General features: G+C 33.0%; 1 protein-coding gene across 1 annotated transcript in view; it reads left to right on the plus strand.

Annotated features, from left to right (window-relative positions):
- The first annotated feature begins 286 nt into the window (after positions 1-286).
- Positions 287-24,462, plus strand: part of LOC125049639 — an 88,219-nt gene continuing 64,043 nt past the window's right edge. Inside the window, exon 1 of the mRNA XM_047649034.1 lies at positions 287-435. Coding sequence (XP_047504990.1) covers positions 372-435 — 64 coding nt within the window. The 5' untranslated portion in view covers positions 287-371. The remainder of the gene's footprint in view (positions 436-24,462) is intronic.

The raw sequence follows: 24,462 nt of genomic DNA on the forward strand, positions 1-24,462 counted from the left end.
GACGAAAAATCGTGAATATATATCGCCTTTTCATGTGCTAGCTATTCAAACTATCGAGTCATAGTTCTTATTTCAAAATAAACATTTCCTTTAACAAGAAAATATGTGACTATAAAAATTATTATATTAATTTATATAATAAATTGATTGCTATAAGAAAACATTTAAAAATAACAATTTGTTTAATAACAATCAGTCCTAATAACATGTGAAATCACCGAAAATAACATTTAAAGAATCAATAACATATTTTGTAGTACCGAAGCCAGCTCAGTCGGTCTGCCGCGTTCGTAGAGAGCGGGCGTAGCGAACGGCTACGCATCGGTACATAACGTAACGAAATGCTACGGGTGTTATAATAAGTGAACAAAATGATTTGTGCGTGCATTTTCGCGTTACTATTTGGAACTGTTATTGGGAACCCGGCTAAAATTGGTATGTACTTAATTTTGTGAACAAAGGAGGCATTGCGTGGGGTTCAGAAATTTGAGTATTTATAAATCTATGATTTATAGCGTTTAAAGAAGTTGTTGGAACCGTAAACGCTTGTGTATTAGTTTGATTTATGTTTTAACTATTAGAATTGTGGTTTGCGGTATTTCTATTTATGATGAGACTATCAAATTGACTTTGGATACGAAATAATAACCATACGGCAATTGCGGTTTAAAAAAATACCAGCGTTGTTATAAAACTTTTTTTTTTATAATTTATTTATTACCATAGATGTATTGAGTTGTCAGTTGATTCATATTTAATAGAGATAGATTTCTTATCTCCAAAATAAATTGTGACGAAAAATATATTTTACGTTTCCGTAGAATATAATGAACCTAAAAAAATATTGTGATGTTGATACATTTAACTAAATATTAGAATATATCAAAATAAAGTATATTGTATATACTCTCTAGGTTTTGAATAACATTTGATCACAAGTATCGTATGTTTGATAACAATATTAATTAGCTCAATACAAACATTTGATTATTTATCGTTTGTGTCTTATGATTGTTGTTTATCTGGAATATTTTTAGATCAAATTAAATAATGACTTACTAACATAATTGTAGTTTAGTGGTTATAGGTTCGATTCTCGGTTCAAGAGTGATCCGAGTTGGTTGAGAAAACTGAGGCAGCATTTACAACTAGCCTAATCTTTTAAATTTGATGACTCATTGGTCTAGTGGTTAGTACCCCTGACTGCGAATCCATGGGTCCCGGGTTCGATCCCCGGCTGAGACGAACATCCATGTATTTTGTATTAGCTTATCTCATTACTACTTCAAACTTGATTATAAATTATATCTATAAAATAAATCACTGTTCAAACAAATTTAAATTATATTTCTCAAATCTGTTATACATTTGATAAATTTCATCATATTTATTATATAATAATGTAGTTATCGAGTACATACGTAAATAAATAAGTACGCTTCGACGGTGACAACCAATATGCTTCTTTGGGTTCATTTTCCCTATTACAAATACCTATATTAAAAAACGTTCACATTAAAGAGTTGGATAAAGATTAAATACATCTTATGTAATCGACGATAAAATCACTGAGGATAACAGAGCTGTAGAGATCAAGCAATGTATGGAAGAGTCCAGGAATAAAGAATGGCATAAGCTGGAGAAAGCCTATCCAAGATGGGGTTCCAAACGCTAAAGAGACAACCAAACACTAATATTTATTTAATGCGGTATAAATTTAAAGTGTTTCGTGAATATTAGATTTTTATATAGTAGAGGTTCAAGTGCTCAGGCGCTAATTAAAGTTTTAAGTTCGCGCCTGGTAAATAGTACCGGTGGTCCCAGAGCTGGTGCTTTACTCGCTCAACGATTAAGTATCGCAATACAGCGGGGAGATGCTGCCAACGTTAAAGGTACACTGGCACAGAGACCGAACCTTCTATATTTTTATTTTAGTTAAGAAAATTGAAAATACTATATATTTGATTGCATGATTACAAGAAAAAAATACCGGGGTTCTATACTTAACCAGTCGTAGTTCGAATACTAGACGTTTGTTATATTGTATGTGCCGTGTGTTACTGTTTTAAAGATAATTTTAAAGCTCGCAGAAATTAATACTGATATTTTATATACAACACAGGCAAAAAGTTAAAAAAGCAAATTAGCTCCTATAAATTTATAGGCATAACATAACGCAATCGTATTTTAATAAAATATGTTTATATAGTTTGTAATAAATGGAGGCTTAATAATAATAATAAGTATCGACGAATTATAAAGATGACAATAAAAACCAATACATTACAAATAGTGTTTCAATTTGGAAGGCTCAGTAGGCTCACATATATCTATAAAAAGTATTAGTAGTTCTGTAGATAAACATTATCAACGGAACTAGTGCCGAAATGAGAAAGCTACCTTATTCAATTTGATCCAGTTATTATCTTAAAAGAATACAATATACATAGACTTCTGTCCATAAGTTATACGTTGTACGATAAAATTTAAATATAGAATCATTGACGGTATATTTAGCGTCACCAAATACGACATACGATTTATAAGAATAAAAATGAGGTCAAATAAAGTCTACGCATATCAAGTCAAAGATAGGACCCGGTTATAATCTGTGTTATTCAAGTCACGCGTGCCTTGAGGCGCGTGAAAAACACAACGTGACGTAAAAAACGAGCCAAGATTTGTTTCAGTTACGAGCTTGTGACAAATAGAGAGCTTTCTGTCGGGGACGCTTAAGTGGAAATCGAGATAATGTCACACTATTTGTATTATTTGTCAATATAACTGCTGCGTTTATTATGTGTAAAAATCATTTTTGAAACCACTACAGATAATCATGTCTCCAAATAATAATTGTCATAATTCAAATTTATACGTGTGAAACATTATTTGATAAACCAAGTGTAGATTAATTAAAAGCTAAGCTTAAAGCTGAAAGTTGGAGACCAAAATAATATTAAATTCCTACTCGGTTTGGAAAACTTTTGAAGACAAATAATAATAATTGTTAAATAATTAGAGAGCTAATTAAATTAAATCAAATACCAAAAAATGGTTTTAATCCTGACGGCTTATTTATAGTGAAAAACATCAAATTTCCATTCAATAACAGCAGTAAATAGGTTTACACATAGGTAGGCAACACATAATTAAGGTTTTTAAACATATTAAACTTAGCTTGATTAATTTTAGAATCGACATACGCGTAAATGTTAAAATGTTGTGTAATGATATGAAACTTACTATATTAGTAGTGTCATCATAATGCACTTAAAACCATGTAGACCATGAAAAGCTTTGCGGCTTAATACTCGCACTGTAAAAGGCTAATATAATAAGTGACGTACGTTATGCATCAAAGGGTTTTAAAATTATTAAAATTCTGCGTCACTATAATTATATGTGAGAATTAAATTATATTTAAATGAATAAAATTAACGCTAAATACAAAACAGATTAATCCCGATGCACAGCAAATGGCACAAACGATTTGTCACGGCACGCCGCGCCGGCGCCGGCACAAATGCGCTCCAGAGACAATTTGCGCTTTACTTGACGGCTATTTAACTATCACGATGGTGTAATTTAACTGTCTACTGTAACAAAGGTTTGCGTATTATTTACGTACTTCTATTTATTTATACATTCTATAACAATGTGTATGCCTAAAAAATACAAGAAAATATGACATCATAAATTTAACACACATACACAATACACATCAATTACATTAAAAAGAAATCTATCAAACGAAAAAATTAAACAAACCACAAAATAATAATTATATAAAACAAACAATAACTAAAACTAAAAAGATAAAAAATAACAATAACAGTAATAAACAAAATTAAATGAAAACTCAAACCATATTAAGAGCCTGCAAAACAAAGTGACGATAAGTTGGTAAACTGTTCTAAAACACATCAATATTTTACTTCTAGTGAAGATAGAATTATATATATAAGTACCTCTTGCGATACACTAGTTTTCACTGTTGATTTTTAAAACGTTTATTAACGTGATTCGCGAATTTACCTAGGAATAGCTTTTCTCCCAATGTATGCAAAACAAAGATCAATTTATAAGAAACGTTCTGAAAATATGAAAATTGTACAAAGGACAAAGCGCCCCTTTTTGTAGAAAGATTCCTTAAAATTAAATGATTGATCCTAAAAGGCTTCGAATGTTTTTTTCAAAAGGTTTTTACGGTCCTTGTTTGTTTATTAACTGATCATACAAAACTATCCGACCGGAAACGACGGTGTATTTCCATCACAAACCAAACGCCATTTCAAAGCTTGGCCTCACAAAATTTGGTTGAATAGCCATTCAGGTTATTCAATGAAATACAACATTTTATTTCAGATACGTGGGTGGTTAAACCTGGGTGTATTGAATTGGATGGTGTCCACAAAATTTTTATTCCGCGTAAGGCACAGAACACTACCCTACATACATACAAAAAAATATTAAGCCTATGTTAACGCAGTAACATTATTGCAACTACGTAAATTTTTAATTTAGTTGCCCTTAATAATCTTATTTTATAAATTAACAATTAGCATATTATTTATGAAATTGAATGGTGTACAAAATATATTAAAGTAACGCATAATTCTAGTTCTTAACTGTACCAATTAAATGAAAGCACAGCCTTGCGATTCTGTAACTCACTTTTCGAACTCGATTTTACGATTTGGCATTCTGATAAACAATAAACTACAAGCTCCCTCCTTATCAGAAGGCCAAATTAAAAAATGACTGCTTTACGACTGCCGCTGTGAAAACCGCTGTGTGAGTTCGAAAAGTGAGTTACAGAATCGCAAGGCTGATAGGGAAAAGGCGTAACAGCTGCTTAACTAAGTTATTCCTTCTAAATGTTGTTTCAACCAGTTCGACGATAATTACACAAATAAAACCAACGGGGTTGATTACCCAGATGTTGACACGTCATGGTGGATCTTGTCGTATCTTTACAGGTTCAGGGTTAGACAAAGTGCTGCCTGTCCTTGTAGCAATACAGCTGAAGAATTATTATTCTGTATTACATATTCTGACCGACTGTCCAATGAATAGATACGACAGGTATAAGACAGAGCAAGCTATGGTAATAAAAGTAATAGAGACGAACTTAAAATAAATAATGTTCAACAATAGATTAAGAGACATCTTTCTGGAATTTTCTATAAATGTTATACAAAAAGTTGTTAAAAGAAATAGTGCTTAATCATCCGGGTTACCAATACCAATTACTTAAGTTGTACATATACTTCGGTTATTACCTCTGAGGACAACATAGTAATTTAGAATTAGCTAGATTGTATATGTATAAAAAGAACTGTACCAATTTCCCTTATATGTTTATAACGTAATACATACAGTTTTATCTCGTTGAAATCAAAATCATAAAACAAACTGTTAATATATAAAACAAAGTCTCAAAGTAAACACAATTTATCTATCCTCATCGTGAAACGTCAATATTAAAAGCCATCATCAAACAAAGAAAAATACAAAGTAATTCAATATCCACACAATATTCCATTTGTATGAGTTCTTAAAGTATCAGAATATTAATTTCAGATTCAATAATCAACTCTATTTCATATAGATAAGGGTGAGAATTCCATGTATGCGACTGTAAACTAAATTGACTCCGACAGGCCAACCCTACCACTTAAAATATCCCCTTTTGGGGTGGTTTTTTAGATAACAGTGATAACGAAGTGCCGAAATGTAAAATTGTCTCTGCAGTGGTGTTTTTATATGACACTTTTCACTGTCGTGTAAAATATAAAACTAGGAATAGTTTTTGATCTTGCGTTTATAAGACAAAAACGCGTGGCAATAGTTCTAGTCATATTGTTATAATTTGTTTTGTTATATTTGAAGTGTTGTGAATATGTGTGTAATGGTGAATGTGGTAAATTACAGTACAGATTTTTTTTACTTATGCAACTTTAATGACGTTGTGATTTATGACATTTTCCTTTGAATAATTGTTATGTAGAGGGAGGGTAAAACTTGCTGAGTTTCTTGCCCGTTCTTCTTAGAACAAGGCCTCCTGGTAGTCTTGCTCTTTCGCGAATTTTGTAAACGTTTTTGACATTCATAAGCATGCGCTAAGACGCATCCAGACTGAATAAACGTATTTTGATTGATTGATTGATTGATAAAGAAACACATTTTTTTTAATATGAAATAGTTGCATGTTGATTTATAGACATTTGTTGTTTATTGCTTTTAACTTATCGTTACAGTAAACATAAGGTAGATGCACTATTCTCTAAACTATTAGTATATTATGATAAAATGTAAAATCGATTTCCATATAAAGTTTTAATGGTCCGAGACCTAGGTTGGGGAATGGGGCAAGGACCTGTATATTTATCGTATCCAAGAAATTCTGGTGATTCGCATTAAAACCATACAAATTCACATAAGAGCGGTGTCTAGAATTCATATATCTGAAGAGAATATCTGATATTAAATTGCGTTCATTATTTCCTATTATTAATTTGGCACTATTCCGATATGTTATAGAAATGGAAGCCAAATCAAAGGAAGAATCTATAGTCATGTTAAAAAGAGGAACAACGTACATAAGATTGTGACCAATTTCAAAATTTTTTGAAGTTATACTTCTTTCGGCGCGTTAGGGAATAATGATGAGAGTAAATATTAACGATGCGCGCGCAAACCGTCACAAAATGCCGACACCCTGAAGTGAGCTATAGTTAAGATTTTAGTTTTTTCTATCGTTAGTTTCGTTTTTTCTAGAAACGTAAAATACAATTTTTGAGACGATTTTTATCTTGTTACGCCAAAGAAGTAACTTGTGACGCGTATAGATAAGTACACACACGTTTATTACCAGCACGAAAACATTTTTTTTAAATTTCCTAGCCATATGCGAAGCCGAAATCATCGCTAGTAGGTACATTACAAAATATTAACGCCAGCCTAAATATATTTTAAGCATTCAATCAATTTTTATTAATATTTTCCGTAATTAATTTCAGCTTTCGAGAGCGCAAGTAATCTTTTTACAAATTTAATCAGCTGAAAAATGCAACAGAGTTATTAAACTAATTAATTCAATTAGGTTAACGTGTGTACCTGGTCCATTTGGTCCATTGGTCCATTGGTATGATATGCTATATATATATATATGATTTTATATGCTATGGTTGATTATTAATAGCATTTCCTTAGTTCACATCTAATTAAGATAATAATAACAAATTTTCCACCGCTCTATAAGAGCCTTATATGGAAGCAATATTAGCCTGTTTTTTTGTTGGTATATATAATGTGAGTCCCAGGATAACCTAGAAATCAAGTGCATAATGCACTTGATTTCTGCTCTTATAATTGTATGATAAGAATGGATTTGAGCAGTATTGGCCTAGTGGCTTCAGCGTGCGACTCTCATCCCTGAGATCATAGGTTCGATCCCCGGCTAACCACCAATGGACTTTCTTTCTATGGAGTATATAATAATATAAAGAGCGAATATTTCTTTATATACGCTCGAACGGTGAAGGAAAACATCGTGAGGAAACCGACATGTCTTAGACCCAAAAAGTCGGCGTGTGTCAGGCACTGGAGGCTGATTGCCTACTTGCCTATGAGATTGAAAAATTATAGTGAAATAGATTCAGAAATCTGAGGCCCAGACCTAAAGGTTATAGTTTTACTGATTTATTTTAATTTTAGGAAGTGATTTGATGTCTTACATGCCTGACTCTAACAGGCTTTTCTAATGTTTACCTTAGTCGCATGATACGGTTTGTTGATCATAATCTAGATAAAGTTCTAGGTCTGTAGTTTGAAGACTCGACCAATTTTCCAGAACTTTCAGGAACAATTGGACGAATATCATTGCTTTTTCACGCCTCTCTGACAGTACGAGGTTTGTATACGGTCACAAAATACAATGATTTTTTGACTAATAAAATTAAGGTTTGTTTATTTGCGCTATATTAAGAACTCTTCTAAGTTTGTGTCAAAAAATAATTTTATTATGAGCGACACTAAATTTAATAAAACATGATAAATGAAATTAAAAAAAAAAACAATTGAAGTGGAAGTTAATATGGGCAAGCAATATTTTTTTTCTTATTCAAAATGACATTAATTTACGTTAGCCACTTACCAGTAAGGTGTAAACTAATAGCAAAACTGAAGCTTGAAACATTAATAGACTTAGGAAAATCCAGTAGTCAGTCTCAGTATAACAGTGCAAAATTGAAAAGACGCTTCCGACTTATCAATTTACCTAACGAAGTGCACGCCCTAATTCGACAGGGTTGGCACTCCGCCAAAACTGTAGCTTAGCTTTCAAATTATAAGTCGACCTACTTTGCGAATTTACTGATATTGTAGGTGAGCTATGAAAGTTCAAGAATAAAACTAAATTGTTATGACTGTATTCAGAAGCTTTTATGATTGCGTGACATTTAAATCCAATTACTTCTTGAGGTATAACTTAAATTAAGTTATTTTACTGATGGCCTTGACGGGTTGGTTTTAAATTGCTTTCATTCCAAGGTCTATTTAGCAACGTACCTAAAGATTTAAGGATAAACGACCAAGAGTAAGAATCAAAACATTACTGAATATTAATGGCCACAATACAATTAAGGTGAAATAAACTGCTTGTACTGAAAAAATTTACGTAGAGACTTGAAAGTTGAATAGTACGATGGAGACACAAAACCCAAAAAAGCTTTTATTTTTGCAATGTTACTACTACCTTGAAATTATACGTAGAGTCCACTGGTATAGTAAGAATTACACAATACAACTTTAGCGAATTAAAGACGTCATTCTTATTGAAGGTCTAGCTTTCTTTTATTAAATAGGAATATACATTAATATAAATTCCTATTGTACGTTATATACTTTCACAAAATTGAAGGGATCAGATAGTATTAAAAATCATTAATTGAGTGAGCAAGGCCACCCAAGCCAGTTTAATATAACGAAGAACCTTTGAAGTACACTTTATTTCCAGACAATAATTATGCGCTCATTTTCCGTGTTTATTATGGCTTAGTTCGAATTTTCATTCGCCATTTATTTTCAGTTGCCATGCGGAAAATTTATAAATGATGAATTTTCGCGGCAAAGATGTTTCGTGAATTATGTGAGTTATTTATTTAATTGTACAGTGTGGTTTAAAATGTTTGTTGCTTTCAAGTTATTAAAATATTAAAGTGTTTTTAATTAACTATAAAAGCTCTTTTAATAAAATATACAGGGTGGTCAAAATGTCGTGGATCAAACGCAAATAGGGGATAGATGAGGTCATCAGCTGCAAAAAATTGTTCTACGGGAGGTCTCTGAGCTCAACCCCTGCTATAATTTATTTTGCGTTTTTATAAGAAAACTGACTTTTTCGATAGATATTAGAGTGACTCATGGCCATGTGTAATACATTTTCAGAATCCCTATTAAATGCGCCAAAACTTGTAATACAGGGTCATTTTTCGGTAGAGTAATTTTTTTTCACAGTGGGGTCTGGGTGGCGGGGATATTATGAAAAAGATACAGAATGTAGATTTTTTCGAATTTTAATAAAAATTAGTAGAAAACGTCATTTTTCTTATAAAAACGCAAAATAAATTATAACTCTGCAGCCTCGAGTTAGAGACCTCCCGTAGAATAATTTTTTGCAGCTGATGACCTCATCTATCACCTATTTGCGTTTGATCCACGACTTTTTGGCCACCCTGTATATTTTCAACTACCACCGCATTGACATTTAACAGCCCCAGTCAACCCGTGACCATGACGAATATAAAGCACATTGATTATTTTAAATATTCAAAAACTTGTGATAAAAGTTTTCACCCCGTAAAACTGTATTTCCTTTAACTATCAAAGAAGCCGTAAGGTGTGAAGTCAGCAAACGCAAAACTAGGTCGCGAATTGTAAAGCGCTATAGTTGGTACTTGCCGAGTACTTTCAAACAGAAACAGTTATTTTTAACTTTGCATAGAAGAAACACCGCCGTTATTAGTTGAACAAAGATAATTGAGATTTTTTGACGAAAAATTTTCCTCAAAATCGGTATTTATGTAAGCAATTAATATTGAAATTACCATGTGTTGTTATTATAACTTTAAAATAATTAGAAAACTAGTGGTACCAAGTGAAAGTGCTCTGGGTCTTGGCCTTAGATTTCTGTACATAGTGATCATTTTTATCTAATTGGTGATGAGAAGTAGGTAAGCGCCTGGAAGAGATCGCTCGATAGCGATAAGGCCGCCAATTGCCCTCCTTTTCATTCAATATTGACAATTTTATTATGCTATTGAAAATTTATACTTAATAAATAAAAATAAATAAATAATCAGCCTTTCTGTGCCAGTTAAATGCAGTAGAAAATTCGATCCGACGTCCTCAGAGATGAGAATCGCACGCTTAATGGATAAACTCTAAAAAACATAACCATTACATATTAGTTACTTTAAAAACAAAAAGCCACCTACAATGATTATCACATTGGATTATAAGTATTTACCGTTTGCCTTTCTAAGAATACGTACAATATTATGATTACCAGTTGTATTGAGGACATTGAGAGCTACCAATACTTAAAAACAACCCACTGGCAAGCCTATAGCAGTCTCAATGTCGCTGGGCAGCGATGTGAGTAATGAAAAGCTGCATGTTTCGAGGGTATGATCATTTTACCTAACCTACGAATGTATAACGTACAGAAAACGTTTTTAAACAAAGATTTAAAATATAAATAACTTATGAAATGCTCGACTGATATGAACTTATATGTGGTTATTTAAAACACTAACGCGAAACGCAAAACTTTTAATTAAAATATAACGCTGTGCCGTGAAGTTTCACCGTTATAGTTAGTTGTATAAAATTAATCTAGCAAAAGTACTTGATTTGTGAAAATATATTACTTGCTATTGAAGTTCGTTCACGTGAAAACTGGCTAGCTTTTAAAATATTTGGTCTGATGGGATCAAAATTATGGGAGATGACTTGGATAGACGTTTTTTTTATAGAACGGGGGGCAAACGGGCAGGAGGCTCATCTGATGTTAAGTGATACCGCCGCCCATGGACAGTCTCAATGCCAGAGGGCTCGCGAGTGCGTTGCCGGCTTTTAAGAATTGGTACGCACTTTTCCTAAGTAATTTTTTTTTATTTTTCGACAGAAGGAAAATAAAAAGGATAGATATTCGGACTCGCACCAGGAAAATCAACTGTGACTGTGACTGGGACAAGTACATATAAGTATAAGTAACTTGTACACAAGAGTAATGCGACATAGTTACCTATCTAATATATAAAATTCTCGTGTCACAATGTTCGTTCCCATACTTCTCCGAAACGACCGATTCTTATGAAATTTTTTATGCATATTCTGTAAGTCTGAGAATCGGCTACTATTTATCTTTCAAACCCCTAAATGTACCACACCAAAATTTTTATTTTTTGGATAACATTTTTTGTTTTTATTTTTCTATGATGTATCATAGAAAAATATATATACGTACAACCCCTAATTTTCACCACTCTTCGATCAACCCCTATTTTTTATTATTGTAGATAGTTATTTCCTAGAAATAATATACATAGCAAAACAAACATTTGCCGGGTCAGCTAGTATAACTGTATAAACCAAATTCTCGCTTCATTCGCAATAGTGCGTTGTCGTTTTTTTATTAATAAATGTAAACTTAAACGTACATAATTGTATGTCTAGGGTTTGTTTTGCGTTTCCACGGCATTGTTAGCCGGCACAAAAGTTGCGTGGAGTCGCTCGCGGCACGTCTCATTAAGAACAATGATTGCGTCGCGTCTGTTTTGTTTTTAAGGCTTCTCTTTGTAGGAGAGAAAGTTTAAGTGAAAAGAATGTGGGATGTCTGTTGTATTGTTTATTATTTTCATACATTTCGCAATTAATTTTAACAATAATTTTTGCTTCTTTATATTGCCTCCTTTTAATTTCCAAGTAGTTTGTGTTGAGCTCAATGTTTCGTCGAAATTATATAAAATAATTTTTATTTATTTTGTTTTTGGCACCTAAGGTAACTGTGATAGCTTATGTTTAAGCATTCGACTTTTAGGGTGAGATTCTTAAACGAGGCTTACGAAATATGACTTACGTATGTTGAAATTCAATACATAAATATGTCTTACTGGGGTCACAATTAGCACGTTTGTGAATATCACACAAAAACTGTGCTTGATTTTTCTATGTAACTTGATCGTACGAAGGATATATTGTTAAGAAACTGACATGTCTTTGAATTAGGAAGACCCAGAATGAATGCCCCGCCTATACTATAAAAGGCATCATCTATTAAGCAGGTATAGGTGAGTACGAAAGGTTTCACCATCACTGAATTAATATATTGTTCATGAATGTTATGATATTATTTTAAATTTTTAACTTATTTTTGTCACTAAACCTTAAATATTATTTATTTATTAACATTTCGTTGCACAGAGAAGTGTAATACAATCAAATTAAATGAAAAAGAGGGCAACTGGCGCCCTTATCGCTTTCAAGCAAACTTTTCCAGACAACCACTTTAAGAAAGAATAAAGTAATTAAATTTGATAAGGTAAGAAAGAAGTGCAAAAATACATAAGGCATATAATTATTTAGACCAAACATATGTAAACAGAAACCAGGACAATATTAAATCGAAATTAAACACCTTACACACACTCAAGTCAAACCATTAATCAGTCTAATTGCACCGGTTTAACTAAAAAGTTGTTTCGTTTTATCTTAATATATATAAATTACGTGTCACGTTGTTTGTCCGCTATGGACTCCTAAACTACCGAACCGATATCAATCAAATTTGCACACCGTGTGCAGTTTGATCCAAATTAAAAGATAGAATAGCTTACATCTCAATTTATACCCGCAATATTATTTTATTGCAAAATATTTGTTTATTTTTTGATAGTCACAATTCTAACAGATGGCGCTGTGTTGAAAGTACCAACGTTTCACATAAGATACAATTTAATGGCATTACCACCAAAAAAGCATGGTGGTCCCCATGACTGATGTTCTCCTACCGTTTCCCTTGAATAATTTGCTACTATGTTTTATAACAAAAACCTTAGCCACAGCAACGCTTGGCCCGTCTGCTAGTAGTAGGTATATATAATGCCATAAAAGTACTTTATCAAGAAATTATAATACGTTTTAACACTCTTTATTCTTTAATGTTACTAGTGCAGAAACTAATATCTACCAAGTCTACAATACAATAATTTCAATACGATACAATTTTAAAGTCAAATGCCCTAGCGAAACCTGGAGATGAGCCAAATGCCCCATTTTTTTCGCTTACAAAGACTTGTTCTTTTGAGAGGACATCAAGCGTCCTACATGAAGTCTTGTAAGACATGCTTGACATCTGTAACTATTGTTGGGAATTTCAAACTTTCCCATCCTTTAGTAAAAATTATGAATTGCTTGAAAAAATACGCGTAAACTTCCTTAACAAATATAAATGTGAATTTATTATATGAATTCATTTGTAGTGATTGACAGCTTTAGCGAGAACAGCCCTGCGATTCTGTAACTCACTTCACGAACTCACACAGCGGTTTTCGCATCGGCGGTCTCTCTCAAATCAGTCGTGAAGCAGTCATTTTATGATTTGGCATTCTGATAAACAATAAAGTACAAGCTCCCACCTTTTCAGAATGCCAAATCATAAAATGACTGCTTCACGACTGATTTGAGAGAGACCGCCGATGCGAAAACCGCTGTGTGAGTGCGTGAAGTGAGTTACAGAATCGCAGGGCAGTATTTTTTTTTAATTAACCAGAAATCGATTAATTAATATAAAAAAGATACTCATCATCTTCGAACAGTTTGACGTGACGTAGATAGATTAATTTAACTTTTAGAGATTGCGTTGATCTACTTTTTTTTAATATGATTTATTTATTTACTTAGAAAAATCTTACAGCCTACGTAACTATATTACACAATAATTTCAAATCGAAAAGCTACTTATTGAAAGGTTAAACAATAATATATACAAAGTGCGTTTAGGGTGTGAGTGTGTATTTATGTATGTAACTGAAGTCTCGGCTTGATTTAGTGACATTAAATCTGATAGTGGTTTAATGAATTTTCTGAATTGTGATTAAATTATGAGTTTTACATACGTTTTAATTGGTTACGTTTACATGTAGGTAATTTAATGTAACTTATTTATCGCTGTTTCAAAAAAACGTTGGAAATAACTAATTATCGTGGTTTCTTAACCACAAATACCAAAAATAATAATAACGAAAAGTTTATTTGACTTCTAAGAACATAATATCAAATTCATCGGTCCGTATGATTTGTACCTTAAATATAGGAATGATTTTCATGGGTTTTGTTTGCGTACCGTTATTTGTATGATGGTGTCAATTAACAAATATCTCGAAACATAAAATATTAATAAACTATTTTGGGTTGCCTGGAAAAGACCACTTAACAGACACGATAACCCTTGTATGTTATTTAAAATGTAATATTTTATAGTTATGTGCGTAATAAAGTCTTAAACAAATAAATTAATAGAGTCATACCAACATGACGCAATTTGAAATTTCCATACAATTTAAAATAACAATTTGTATGAAGCGTGGGAGCTCACCTGGTGTAAAACGCACTTGTAATCTGTTAGATGGCTTCATTAAAAGGGTCCACTTAGGGGTCATTCCGACCCTGACCCCGAGAACCCACTTAGTGCGAGCTGTAAAATTAAAGTGCGCGATTTTCACAGGCTTCAGAATAAGTGGTTAGTTTATTTAAGTGCTTATTCCAAACCGAGCTTAATAAGCTTGAAACATTTTTTAAATATTTAAAAATACAGAAAGTCTATGTCTATATGGTCATTTAAAGCTAATGAGTCTTATAAGTTATAAGAATATAAGATTTAATCCTGATTATAAGTTATTATACATTAAACTCAACTTATTTCACGATAGACGAAAAATAATAATGGTGCAGAGATAGATGCTTGATAAAATACTTTGTTTATATAAATTCCTATGGTTTTTTAAAATAGTTTTCGAGCACAGAAATCTATACACATACATCTATATTCTATATCGAATCAAATAAAAATTTATGTGATCATATTGGTGACTATGTACATTGTACACTTATGAACGTCAATATAAAGAGACATCTAAATTTACATTTTCTACCAGTTCCCACATCAAGGGCGTAAGGTGGGTAAGAAAAATTGTCAAGAAACTCTTTTTAATCGCCTAGTTTTAATGTACAAGGAAATTGTAAGGAACTACAACTATTTCGCCATTCTACATTGGTGGATGTTCCGTGAAATTAGAATAAAATTTTAAAATTCGTGAGTCGTGACTCATTTCTGATTTCTGATCTATAACAATCATAGACAAGAGCCACGAAAATAAGTCATTTAGCACTGATGCGACTCTCATAGCAGTTCTCTTTCCGCAGACTATTAGATTTAAATATCACTAAATTGTAGTACAACGGTGATATTATTACACAGTTTAACTCACATGCGAATGACCTTGACATAACGCAGATATGACCTTGACCCTGCGATACCATGCAAATTATTTAATTATTTAAGATGTATTCGTGTTAACAAGCTCAGGTCATCTCACAGTTGGCTAATTAGTGATGGATTTGAGTATAAAAAAGGATTATACTAATATGCGTACCAATGATTCAGATCAGATGTTTTTTTTTAAATTAGGCGATTAATACAGTCAGGAGACAGTACTCGTATAATGAATAATACAGTGTAAACTCTTTATAACGACATTCGTTATAACGAGTGTTTGGTTTAACACGAAACCCATACATTAATTGACTCTTTATAACACCACAGCCATTCTTTATTACGAATAAATATTTTCATATATAGAGATCAACAACATACTTAAGTGTAATTGTTTTTATAATCAGCTTACAAAACTAACCTTTTGAGATGCCGTAATTTCTAAGAAAGACACCTGAGTTCATAAACAGCCGTCTCGCGTTTGTTATTGTTAATTGCATTAACACGTGTGCCATTATTTTTAGATGGGGAGAACTAGGGAAACTGTCCAGGAAGCTTACCGCTAAACATATTGAATCAACGCATCTTTTAAATTAGAGTCTTGCTTTAATGTAGATAGAGTTAGTAAGTAAGTAAGTTACCAAAGAGCTTGTGTATTGTTCACATGAATGATTTTTATGCATTATCGAACTTTCAATTATTATAACACATCAACATGTAATTAGCAACAATATTAATAAAATTAAACTTATAAATATAAACTAATAATAATAAAATAATATACATTGAAATAAATAACGAAACTTAACATAAACTAAAATATATCATTAAAAGGAGTCCCTTTAGGCAAGGTTCCGAAGATACTGGCAGCGTTCCCCCTTTGAATTGCTAGACTAATTCTTTGTCCGAGGTAGCTGCCAGATCTTCGGTCTCCTGTGATGTCGACTAACCTTTTTGAAATTTCTTTAAAAAGCCTTAAAGCGCTAGGACCCCACGGACCAAGGGTCTCGACACCGAATGGGACAAAATCATATTCAGAGCCCAGACCCCTGTATTTGCATGCTTTATTTTTTTCAGCCGCTTCACAAGCCGCACCAGCTCTGTAGTTGGTTCCATGTAGATGGGAAGGGGCCAGCGTGTCTGAACAGGTTGCATCCCATACCAGTACCCGACCCATCTTCCATGGAATCAAACTCATACCGTCCGGTCTCTTGCCATCGTCTCTTGCAATACCACTTGGCTCAAGAAGACTTGGCACGTTGACGGTGGCAAGGGAACGGCGTATGATATCGTTAAGTGCGGCATGTCTCGAGAAGCGGCCTGCACTTTTTTGCCATGACAGGCCGTGATGTCCTAACTTGTCGACATCACTGCCACAGGGACATATATGAGGAGCGCAGACCGGAACCCCAAGCCGTAGACAGGTTGCGATTCGAAGCGTGTCAGGCTCAAGAAAAGTTCCTGTATTTGACGATGGGTAAGCGTGAAGCCAGTAGCCGGCCTCATGCGTACCCACGGCCAAAAGCCTAGCACGCGCCGAACCTGTACTACGACTCAAAAGATCGTCAAAAGTCAACTTGCAGTGTATGTCATCCCAGCTCCTCTGTGAATTTAGAGATAATGGAAAATTTTGACCTGGGCATGCAATCAAGAAAGCGTTTCTAGCTTCTTCCAAGCCAGCAATCTCAAAGTTTGAAGGGGATGCCCTTAAAATTTTACTTATGAGATTTGCTGAACTATGGACAGAAGATAGAAAGGCTGGTAAAGCGACACTGGAAATTTTGCGAATCCCTAAACCACCATAACGGATGGGTAGGGAAGCTTGGGTCCAAGATTGCTCGTTCAGCTGCATATTAAGAAGTGATTCTAAGCTAATTTTGATTAAGTCGTCTAATGGTGTTAAAATATCTGGGTGATTCCAAAAGGAGCAGCAACGGAGCACATACGTAAATTTTGGGAGGAAAAGACAGAATTTTAAGATGCAAAGTGCATAATGTGGACTAATTTCAAGGAGACGGTCAGCAGAATTTTGAAATTTAGTAATTGAAGTATGAATATAATCAGAAATAGATTCATTAAAAATTGGAGAACCTAAAAGGTAAAGGGAATTCCTGTTAACTATTTTAATATTTGGAGCCAAAATTTGAAATTTTTTTTTTACATCATTTAAATTTAAGTCGCAGTTATTTATGAAAAGTTCGCATTTGTTAAAATTAAGCTCCAAACCAATGGCTTCAAATTTATTTTTGATTAAAAGAAGGTCCGAAAACACAGTATCCACATCACCTCCTAGGGTTCCGTCGTCCAAATACCAAACATTGAAATTAGAATTTAAATTTTTGATTATGGGATTTATAGCCAAACTAAAAATTGCAGGCCCAAGGGGATCACCCTGTTGACAACCTACTTCCGAGGAAAGTTCATTAGAACGATATAACAATTTAGTTGGATCAGCGTAACTGAGAAGAAGATAATTGTATATTTCCGGTATATGTTGTTTTATTTCAGTCAGCAGGGTATCCCTATTTACCGAATTAAATGCATTTTTCACATCAATTTTGAGCAACACGTCTGGCTGTCCGTGACTTAGGAAAGAGCGTAGGGCATGGACGGCTGCCTCACACCCTCCTTTCACACCGAAGCCTAACTGTACAGGTTCAAATTCTGAATTTAATTTTGGTAAAATATGTCGAACAGCAATTTTGGAAGCCAGACGTCTTAGTGTTGAACCAACAGCAATTGGTCTCACCCCTCCGTCCTTTTTAGTGAGGGCAATGAGGTTCGCGCCGAAAAGAATGGGAACAATTTCTGTATTGACATCCCCGGAATACATAAAATTTATTAATTTTGTGATCGAGTTAATAAGTTGCTCGCCTGCATCACCCACAGAATGCGATGTTAAATCTTTCAAATGTTGGGGTGAGATTCCATCCAATCCTGCTGCCGAACCTGGTTTAAAAGATAAAATTGCATCAGTTACATCTTTGTTTCGAATTTGAAGGCATGCTTGCCCTGCTGTTGGTGGGTCGAGAAAATATGGGTTTACTGGAGCTGGGGGATGTTTTGTCCGTAATGCCTCAAGGGTGTCAGGCGTATCTGGCGATAGCACGTCATTGGAGAACAAAAGACGAGCGGCACCTTTAAGATCTCCGTCACAAATTTTGTTCTCGATGAGTCTTTTGCGATTAAAAGGGGCATCATGTTTAATTAGAGGTGCGGGAGAAGGTGAGGAACTTACAGCACAGTTATTCTTTATCTTTTGTGTCAGGGATAAATTCGGTTCATCAGTTTTTATTATGTGTAGTGTACTGTATGAAAATAAAAATAAGTTCTGCCAGTCTTGAGTACAATTGCTTATATAACATTTCTGGATTAATTTTGACAAATGTGTAGCAACAGTTATTCGTGCTCCGCGAGGGATTCTTTTAACAATGGGTATACTATTTTTCAAATGGCTAAGTAATGTATGAAAAGGAGTTGGAGCGTTGGCTGCAAAAGTAGGCGCACTCGGAATAATGGGATGGATTTCTAAAAGTGAACTGGTTTGGCTAATACAGTTCCTGTGTGTTTTAGAAATGTGTATTTTGAGGCCTTTCAAAGATTTGAAAGACTTGTTGCAAAATGTACATGTATGGGACGCGATCGACGTGCCATCACAAGATAGGGTCACGGCCTGCATTCATAACAGTTAATATACTAACATATCAAAAAACAATAACTTAAAACAAATTTAAAAACACAAAAAAGTAACTTAAAAAGGACACATAACAAAAAATAGGACAAATTCAAAAATAAAAATGAAGGCTGCTGGTTTTGGTAACTCGTCGTTTCGTCACAGGATGAAAATAAAATATGAAAATAAAATAAACACACAGGCATCAGCAGGAGCACAACACAAGCAAAAGCAGGAGCACAACACAAGAAGAAGCAGGAGCACAAGCAAAAGCATAAAGAGCACAAGCAAGAGCACTGAGAAAAAAGGGTTCAGGTTTAGGCATAAGCAAATTTTGTCTGACCACTATTAAATTGTCCGTTTCTTAGACTTAACGTAATTTTATTTTATTTTGTTTTTGTTTATTTCCATTTTTTACGCATTCAATATCATCATTTTGCATCATATTCCATTTAATTTAATCAATTTTTATTTCTAAATTCTCATAAATATTTTTTTCATGTTGTCACTTTGACAACTTTTACTCTTTTTTCTTTTTTATTTTTAGATTACATTGCCTGTCATATCAAAACACGTCAGGCAAAGTTAACAGAATTTATGTGTTTATAATAATTTACCTATTGATAGTAAAAAAAATAGAAATTATTGTAAAGGTTAAATTTGGTTATTTTTTCTCTTCCTTACCTATAACGGAAACTCTCTATAACGAATAAAAATGCTCGTTATAAAGAGTTTACACTGTATATATTTTTACTGGATTTCACTTTGTACACTTAAATTTATTTTCAATCAATTTCGCCATAAAAATCTGTTTTATCTCAACAACACCTTTATAACAGCAAACTCCTTGATGAGATGAGATTTGGTGGATGGCTTAGCGAACCCCAAAACAAGCATTTATTCATAAAAGCTAAATCCGTCTATTAAATCCTCTTTCGAATTATTTCAATCAACTATCTCTCTCTCTCAAATAGTGTTCTGTTGTAACTGAAAGAGACAGACAGCTTTAGGTAAAACGTGTTTTGTAATTTATGTTCTTACATAAAATATTACCGGAGTACATATTTATATCTTTCTTCCTCAAATATCAGTATCTTCTTACGCGTAGAGTCGCGAGCGTAATGTATAATTTGTTCGAGTTTTCGATAAGCTTCGAAGCCTATTTGCGGTCGGGACGTAAACCCAAAGTACACATGAATATTTTAGTTTCCCCACGCACCTTCCAATATAAAACTTTTACAAATAACAATGTTATCAACGCTTCATGAAAGTAGTTTGTTTTGTATTAAAAGTGTTATCGTCTAGGCCCTAGGGTATTATTAATTTTACAATTGACATAAAAAAACTGCAAAAAGCCTTAACAATTTACGAGGAGAGATATAAACATTTAAAAAAGTTCTTCAAATCCTACCTGATGGCCATAGACATAAATTAATCAATGAAAAACCTAGGTTGTACGACATTTAATTGATTTGTTAAACTTAGCAAACCATGATAGTTCCTCGCAGGAAATAAATGCAAAATGATTGTATAATGCCCCATGGACATTACTAACACATCGCAAGCGGTTAAAGAAAACTGTGTTTGAGACATTTCAATCGAAAAATACTTTATAAATGAATAAAACTTAAGTTAGGTATAACCTTATTCTTTTGTTGCATTATCTGAAGAAAAGAATCTGGTCACAACACGTTCCTGTGTGACCATATTTTTTCGACGTTAAATAAAACAAAAGAAACAAAAGCTTATTACTTTCAAATATACAATAAAAGAAAACCACATATACAGTGAATGAAGAGTTTTCATACATGTGAGTTTGCGTGATATATATAAGTGTGTATGCACGTGTGTGCGTGAACGATCATTATAAAAATGGATACCGCCTCCGTAGACTGTCTCACCTTTAACCACTACAAGTAATAACATATATTACCTATTTGGGATGTATGTATATGTGCCTACCTCCTCTTTGTTTTATAATTCTACGTCTATCAACGTTGGTATGTCCGTAAACTAAAGCTTACGTTATTCATAAACTCGTATTATTTCCCATACTTCACAAACAACTTTCAAGACACGAACAGGTATTACAAATAAAATATTCAGTAATATCACTGCGGCACCGGTAAATCTGTCTATTATTTGTGAAGAAATAGTAGCAAGGAATTTTATTACATCGATTCGTTCACTGTGTTGGCTTTTATTACCTTCTAAATTACAGCTTAACGTCGTGAAAATACTGTACACATGCTATAGTGGAGTAATTGGAAAAGGGGCTGATTATGAAATGTAGGATTATGTTTTTATATATGGTAGAATTTTTAACTAAATATTTGGAGATAACTTATAATTTGTTAATGTATTTTCACGCTGAATATTGGAAAATGTTTTCAAATATAAACTGAACTTTATTGACTATAATGACTCCTTTTCCAGTATTTGATTATTTAATTGTAATTAATTATTTGCATGCAATCAAAAACTATTTTTAATAATGCCAAAAAAGTATAACTTCTTACGCGCGTACATAAGTACACGCACTCTTTTTTTTATACACATACCGAAATTTTGTTGATTAAACCAAATATTGTAACTTAAGAGAAAATATTTACGACCCTTAATATCCCCTATATATTTTTTTGCTAGAAGAATTCGTTTTAGTGGGTATTGCCTACGGTTCTCTAGAGTACATTCCGATGCGGGTCAATCCCTGGTGATATCAAATGAGAAGAATAATTATGAAACGTATGTTTGTTTTCAAGCAGTTTTATAGAGTAGGTACTTGAAACGTGCAGTGTAAGTGACGTAGATAGAGTTCCCAACAGAGTAATAATATTTGTATTTCTGTTTACTTAATTGTTTATATGGGAAAGGAGGCTGTTTAAAATCAAACAATTGAAAACAAAATTAGCTTAAATTTTGCTTAGGGCTTAATTTGACAATGAAAACATAATAATATTTTTTAATAATGTAATATAAAAAATTACTATAATGACATGGCTCATAACATATGTAACTTCTATGTAAAATTCCTTTTAAGACGCCACTATGTGTCGCAGAATATGCGAACTGTAGATTGTATCACTACAATATTTTTGTACCATACTCTTGCAAATAAATTATTATTATCATTAGTATTAATAGCCAGTATTTTAGATTTGATCATTAAGATGAGTGCTAATAGGTTTATTATTATTTTTTATTGCATGTATGTATGTTTGTATTTAATACAAGTGTTTTACAGATTTTGTTATTATTTCCAAAATCAATGTATTGTTTTTATTGTATGGTAGTTTTTGCAACCATGCAGTGGTGAACTACACGTTTAAAATACTAGTATAAGATACCGAAACAGCAAAAGCAATTATTATAAATTATAGTTTCTTGTATTATTAAACAACGTCTTAAAACTACGTACTATATGTTATGCAGTCTATTTTTCTTTCAATATAGACTTAAATCAGCACATGTTCATCTTTTTAAGAAAATCAAGTCCGTAGTTGGAGGTTATTCTTCGGTCCGCTTCAAACTTCTCCAACCCAACTCAAAATTTATAAAGTTTCTAGCGGCTTGAGATGGAATATGAATTTTATTTTGAACTGTTTGTTAGAAAATCTTTATCGGTTTAGAATTTCAATTACGTTTACGGACATTTTATTTACATAATATGAACTAAATATAGGTCGTGTTTCATGTATCAGGAGGCAAAGGGGCAGGAGGCTCATATGATGTTAAGTGATACCACCGCCCATGAGCACTCACATTGCTAGGAGGCTCGCAAGTGCGTTCCCGCCTTGCTGTGCCAATGGTACGCTCTTTTCTTGACCTTAAGTCGAATGGTTTCGGAAATACTTCAGTCGGCAGCTGGTTACATAGTGGTGGTGCGCTCAGTTGTGGACGTCGAGGTGATACGGATGGTATTTTGTTTTCTGCCTTGATGTCCGATGATGAAACTCAGCTGCAGGTATTAGTCCGAACAACTCCTCTGAACACTCTCGATGGTAAGTGCGGTAGAAGATTCAGAAAGGTCTGACAAATTATTGGTATCTATGACATTTATTTGGGGTAGCCAACATCAGATCTTTACATCAATGTCAATAATCAATAGAGTCTGGCTAATGATAGTTGATACTGAAAAAGCACGGCAAATTTAAAAAAATATCAGCATGGCAGCCCTAAAGTAAAAAGGAAGTTGGAACAACTCACTTTGATACTTTGACATTCATTTTTATTTTACTAGTGGATGCTTGCAATTTTTAGGCTTATAGGTTTTGTGGACATAAGTTTCATCTAAGTAGATTATTAGCTTGCCTTCTGCACGTTTCGATGCAATGGTACGCAAAAAGCGATGTCTCCATGCAGCTATATCATATCGTTCAATTACTAATGAACGTTCATTTTTGTTTTTCTTAAATTCATAACCGTTGGCTAATAATCTCAAGATTATCTGTAAAAGAACAATAACATTATCTTAAGTAACTAAAACTAATATGTACTTATTTAAAATAAAAAAAATATCAAGTCATTTTGACCGTACTAACTTTAGTGTTGTCATATAAAAAGTTTGCAAAAAAAATCCAGTATCTACTTTCGTTAGCCAGACTCTAATCTCTCAATTTTCACCTCAAACAAAAATTCAACTCCTTACGGTGATATGACCTTATACGTTATTTAAATGAAGATACACTTATAGAATATAAATTTGTAACATTAATTCAATAGAAAGGTTCAAAGTTGTGACAGCCCTTGTCAAGTATGAGATCAAAGAGCATCATTTATCAAAAACTTTAATTAATATTCATCAAAATAGATTTGAGATGACATGCAATTATACTCAAGTTATTTTTATTATCACTAAGTATAATTTTTATAAATTGCATTCTGGCAACACTTTAAGACTTCATCAAAATAATATGAATGGGGTAATACTGCTAGTTAATATATTTTACAAAAACCAAACATTAACAATGGATATATAAATAATATCTTGAAAAAAAGCGCGGGAAACTTCGTTCATGGTAGACGTATTTTTTACGGTGTTGAATATTTAATTTAATTTTACTAGTTAAAACGCAGAGGATAAGCTGGTAGTTTTAATTTTTGTATTATATGTAATCTTTATATCATATTTGTGTATAGTGTCATCGTGTAGTCGGTAAGTTTTTGTAATTTCTGTAAATATTGTATGAACAAGCCCCCCGATCTAGGTCGGGGGGATGATGGCCTTGTT

The sequence above is a fragment of the Pieris napi genome, chromosome 5 (assembly GCF_905475465.1).
Source record: "Pieris napi chromosome 5, ilPieNapi1.2, whole genome shotgun sequence".
NCBI lineage: Eukaryota > Metazoa > Arthropoda > Insecta > Lepidoptera > Pieridae > Pieris > Pieris napi.